General features: G+C 47.6%; 1 protein-coding gene across 1 annotated transcript; it reads left to right on the top strand.

Moving 5' to 3' along the window:
- The first annotated feature begins 451 nt into the window (after positions 1–451).
- LOC123129530 (pectate lyase) lies at positions 452–1,670 on the top strand. Its single transcript, XM_044549662.1, has 2 exons — positions 452–1,372; positions 1,455–1,670. The coding sequence occupies exons 1-2, from the start codon at positions 452–454 to the stop codon at positions 1,668–1,670; spliced, it is 1,137 nt and encodes a 378-aa protein (XP_044405597.1).
- Positions 1,671–5,867: the final 4,197 nt, after the last annotated feature.

Here is a 5,867-nt window from a genome sequence, read left to right as displayed (position 1 = left end):
ATTTGTAACTGATCATTTCCGGCATTGGAAAAAAAATGCTCCCTCTCTCAATTCTTCTTCTTCCATTTTTTTTAGAACCATGGATATACAATTTTCTTCTTCCATTTGTGTAATAATTTAATATCCATTTGTGTCATACCGTATATTAGAATCAACAAGGGAATCCATATATACCTAATTTGTGTTGTTTAAAATCAATCAGTCAGTCAGTGCTATTGGCAAGACAAACACATCCTGCAGAAAATAGGAAAACCTTTACAAGTTATCAGCTAGTTCCTAAAATGGAGATTTCCATGATCTATTGCCATATACTACTAGCTGTTTCGCTTACCCTAGTATTATTATGCGGCCTTGTGCATCCAGAGTAGATCGATCTGTATAGCATCACGTACTGTGCTCGTACTGATCTTCTATCTGTTCAAATCCTCACAAGATATCTGGATCAGGAACAATGGCCATTCTCCTCTTCTTATTTTTCACATCCATTTTATCCATTTCCTACTCTTCGCCATTGCCGGTCAATGCCTCCGGTAACATATCAGCGCGCCGGCAAGCCGGTTGCGGCACCGGCAACCCGGTCGACGACTGCTGGCGGTGCGACCCTTGCTGGGCCGACAACCGGCAGCGACTCGCCGACTGCGCCATCGGGTTCGGCCGCAACGCCATCGGCGGCAAGGGCGGCAGGACATACGTGGTGACGGACCCCGGCGACGAGGACCCGGCCAACCCCGCCCCCGGCACGCTCCGCTACGGCCTCGTCCAGGACGAGCCCCTCTGGATCATCTTCGCCTGCAACATGACGATCCGTCCCAAGCGGGAGCTCGTCGTGAGCTCCCACAAGACGGTGGACGGCCGCGGCGCCAGCGTCGTCGTCGGCGAGGGCGGCGCGTGCTTCACGGTGCGCAACCGGAGCAACGTGATCATCCACGGCATCACCATCCGCGGCTGCAGGCCGGCGCCCAAGTCGTCGGCGAGGACGGGCCACCTGTCGGACGGCGACGGCGTCAGCATATTCGGCGCGAGGGACGTGTGGGTGGACCGCTGTACGCTGGAGGACTGCGCCGACGGCCTCGTGGACGTGATCGCGGCATCCACCGGCGTGACCGTCTCCAACTGCCTGCTGACCAACCACAACAAGGCCATGCTCCTCGGCCACAACGACGGCTACGAGGACGACAGGGCCATGCGCGTCACCGTCGCCTTCAATCGCTTCGGGCCGGGCCTCGTGCAGAGGATGCCGAGGTGCCGGTTTGGGGTGTTCCACGTCGTCAACAACGACTACGTAAACTGGGGGAAATACGCCATCGGCGGCAGCGCATCGCCGACCATACTTAGCCGAGGCAACAGGTTCTGTGCCGGCAAGAAGAAAGAGGTGCTGCTCCTGTGTTTCATGGCGTACGTCGTGCCCTCGTCTTATGATGAAGCTGACCGTACGAACTCTGCCATCTCTGCAGGTGACGAAGCGCGACGGCGACCCGCCCAAGAGCGAGTGGCAGAAGTGGAACTGGATATCCGACGGCGACCTGATGTTCAACGGCGCGTTCTTCACGGCGTCCGGCGGACCGGGGGCTGAGGTTAAAGCCCCCAGTTTTGCCAAGCCCGCCTCTTTCGTGGCGCCGATGACGGCCTCCGCAGGCGCTCTCTCGTGCAGCAAGGGTTCTCTATGCTGAAGCGCTCTAGGCTAGACAGTCACGTAGAATAAATGGCCACCACGTAGGATTCTTTTATTTGTCCACTGCACCAGTAGAGCCTATATAGTCCTGGGAAAAGTAGGTTATACTTGATTTGTTATCAATTCCTCCTCTGTAACGTCCTACAAATTTGGGTGGTTTGAGAATCTTGAATATTGACAAGTTTGCACGGGCTTTAAGTCTGCGATAGTTATGGTTCACCTGGATGGACCGGCGGGCATGGATTGGTCTTGAAATACTACCATATTAAGAAACAGTATAATGGATTGAGCTACGGCTGCTCACAGCGTTTTGACGTCCGTGACCGCTTGATTAGATCGATCGGTTGTCCTCGAGCCTTGCATGGTGGTTCTAGGGCCGCTGCTCCATAAACTTACCTAGGCCTGTTAGGGTATGTACAATGGTTGATAAGACAGTATTATTTTAAATCTTGCATGCAATTTAAAGATGACAAAAAAACCGTCTACAACAAGTCATGTCTTAGTCTTATTTTTTATAACTAGCTATTCCTAAAAATATGGTGAGACATATTGTGCTAAGAGATCATCTCTTGTCTTCTCTTAAATAAGAGAAGACAAATCTTTTCTTACGAGTTTTCTCTCCTCCACCTCATCATTTATTCTACGTGGCACTCCTAAGATAGCATTATTGTACATGCCCTTATGGTCGATCGGGCTGGAAATAAAAGATGGGCCGGACCTGGCCTGGTGGTACTCAACGGGGGGATAACACATCTCCCTTGCGAGCCTCCTCTTTCTGGCCCTGCATACGTACTAGAGATTCCTCGGTCGGCTGGTCACCAGTCTACATATTATTGAACGATAAATTTATTTAAATCTACATCTAGCCTGGCGCAAGTACTCATGTCCTCTCACATTTCACACGTCACCAGAGAGATCTATCGTGTATACTACACAACCAACTCTTGATGCTTTTTCTGGCCACCACCGGTAGAACCAAATACATACATGTATTTTTCATTTTTGATATAATTTGCAAAAATTAAATAAAATTTGATCAAAATTTTGATTTCTTTGAACGATTTTGTCTTTAAAATAATCGAGAGTTTTCCAAGATTATTGTCTTTTTACCGGAATCCGCAATTCAGGAGTTTTAGAAAATGAAAGTGCAACTATCCCTGGATGGTTTTGGTAATTCCTAACAACATATAGCTTACTGAGCTAATGCTATTCCAAAATAAATATTTCAGGAAAGCTCAATGTTAGGCATGGCATAGATTAGAAAAGTGAATCCTTCAAAATGCTAAGGACAAAGGATTGACTCAAGCTCAAAGCACAAGACTCTACATTTTCTATTTTAGTGGTCCAAGATCACATTGAGTCTATAGGAAAAATCAATACTATTAAGAAAGGATGAGGTGTTGCTTAATGAGAATCTTGATCAAAATGCCTAGTGGTATGCTCCAAAACCCTCCACTACTTTCTCACTTCCACATATGTCCTAAACCAAAAAGTACAACTCGGCCCCCACCGAAGTTTCACATCCGGAGCCACCGAGTTCAATTGACATAGCCACTGCCAGAAACCCTAATCAATTTGGTCTCACCGATAGGGATCTAGTTCTCACCGAGACGGGGTTGCAAACTCTCTGTTTCCCTTCGTAACGTTTTGATCTAACCGAGATGAGTGATCGGTCCCACCGAGATTGCAATGCAAACTCTCTGTTTCCTTTTCGTAATGTTTCGGTCCAACCGAAAGAGCGAATCGGTCCCACCGAGTTTGCCTGACCAACTCTCTGTTTGGCTATCACCAAAATCGGTCTCACCGAGTTTGTGTAGTCGGTCTCACCGAGATTACGTTATGCCCTAACCCTAGTGACATCGGTCCCATCGAGTTGACATGTCGGTCCCATCGAGAATCCTAACGTTCACATTTTGAATTAAATCGGTCCCACCGAGTTTAATGATTCGGTCCCACCGAGTTTGGCGATTTGTGTGTAACGGTTAGATTTTGTGTGGAGGCTATATATACCCCTCCACCCACTCTTCATTTGTGGAGAGAGCCATCAGAATATACCTACACTTTCAATACATATTTTCTGAGAGGGAACCACCTACACTTGTGTTGAGGTCAAGATATTCCATTTCAACCACATAAATCTTGATCTCTAGCCTTCCCTAAGTTGCTTTCCACTCAAATCTTCTTTCTACCAAATCCAATCCTATGAGAGAGAGTTGAGTGTTGAGGAGACTATCATTTGAAGCACAAGAGCAAGGAGTTCATCATCAACATACCATTTGTTACTTCTTAGAGAGTGGTGTCTCCTAGATTGGTTACACTACTAGAAAAACCCCTACTAATGGCGCACCTAATATGGCCATTAATGGCGCATCTGTGGTGCGCCATTAACAGCACGCCATTAGTAATTTTTACTAATGGCGCACCACCTGGTGCGCCATTAGTATAGGCCCGGTGCGCCATTAGTATGCCTCCCAGGGGCCATGTATACCCAGGTGCTTTGGCATACTAATGGCGCACCACCTCCGGATGCGCCATTAGTAACCGCGGCATACTAATGGCGCACTGCCCAGTGATGTGCCATTAGTATGCACTGTCATACTAATGGCGCACTGTCATGTGATGTGCCATTAGTATGAATATTAGGTTTTTTTATTTTTTTATTTTCTGTTTTTTGCACAGGTTACAAAATGTATAATTTGACAAAATATAGACAGCACACATCAACAACAGATTCATCAAATACAATAGAAGATTAGTCTTTGAATACAATTCATCATATTAGTCTCCGAATACAATTCATCATATTAGTCTCCGAATTGAAAAGACCGAACAAAGATAGAACATTATATTACAAGTCTCGAGACCGCGAGTAGCGAGTCTGTCTTCACATTACAAGTCGATATCGATCATCTAAACTACCATCACATAGAAGAGAGCTGCGGTCATCACGATGAGCATCATCACGATGAAACTCATCTTCATCCGGTTCCTCCAACGCTCCCTCCCCTCTCCCGCTAGATAGCGGGCGTATCTAGATTCGGCCTCGGCCCTAGTGGTGTACCCTTTGTAACTGTTACCGCTGAATCGGTGAACCTGTCTCCGACACTCCTCCCAGTCATCGTAGACTCCGGGAACCTTACCCTTGTACACGACATACGTCGGCATCGCTATGCACTAGCCAAACGAAACGTTAGTACCAATTCACAGACAATACATAAGCAATATATAAGTATGCAACAGAACGATCGGAAGAGAAAAGCAAGACATTAATAGCATCGATTACATCTAAGTTGAACGACTCTCGAAACCAAAGAGACATACTACAAGTTCATTAAAGTTTAATTACAACATGAGCCAATCGATGTTTTAGAACTAGACAACTCGACTCAAGGGACCGGAGCGTGGATGAAGCCGCCGTCTATCGTGGGAGTCATGAAAGAACGGGCGTTGTCATCCTGCATTTGTAGCATTGTGTCGATGTCACTGTTGGACGGTTGATTTCTGAGGTAGAACTGCCCCGAGGTACGAAGGACATCTTGATGGATGATTTCCGCAAACTCCGACTGGATGCGAAAGAATTCTTGTCGGAGGTCCGCGTCCTGGATTGCCGACACGCTCGCGGCCCAATCTTTGAGTTTACTCGGTAGCAGAAGTTGATGATGGTCCCGTACGATCGCCCGCATGTGATGGATGGCGTAGTAGGCACCCTTCTGACCGCCAGGCGGCTGCTTGACGCAACAGAACGTCGTATTGTGGGAGAACACGTGCTTGCCGTACTTACGAATAGGCCTGGTGAAGGTGCCTCCAGATTGGGCGTAGCCGGGGAGAACATCATCAAGAACCTTCTTGACATTTGTGTAGTCTACGTTCGACTGACGGTCCGGGTCGAAATACGTGGCCATGGAATATTTGGGGCTTAGGAGGATGAGCGTGCAACGTGTGTCACTGCAGAAAACACGGAATGTTAAAAGAAAAACGATCGAAATGTAAGAATTCATATGTTACGGGCCGGTTGAGGGGAGGACTTACTCGGGAAAGTAAGGCACGAGGAAGTTATCCTTATCTTGGTTTGCTAGAATGACGCCTTCGAGGTAAGAACTCGCGACTTGCCGGTCCCCAGCGCTGCCCAAGATCTTGGCACGCATGTAGAAGGGGTCGACTATCACGATGTCCGGGGTCTTGTCGCGAATGATTC

Source organism: Triticum aestivum, chromosome 6A, assembly GCF_018294505.1.
Source record: "Triticum aestivum cultivar Chinese Spring chromosome 6A, IWGSC CS RefSeq v2.1, whole genome shotgun sequence".
Classification (NCBI taxonomy): Eukaryota; Viridiplantae; Streptophyta; class Magnoliopsida; order Poales; family Poaceae; genus Triticum; species Triticum aestivum.
The sequence above is the reverse complement of the archived record's forward strand: the minus strand, read 5'-3'. Positions and strand labels throughout refer to the sequence as shown.

Excerpts from the sequence above, each read along its gene's own strand:
- LOC123129530 (XM_044549662.1), top strand. The coding sequence starts at position 452 with ATGGCCATTCTCCTCTTCTTATTTTTCACATCCATTTTATCCATTTCC. Across the intron at positions 1,373-1,454 it reads GTGCCGGCAAGAAGAAAGAG|GTGACGAAGCGCGACGGCGA; the intron begins GTGCTGCTCCTG and ends CCATCTCTGCAG.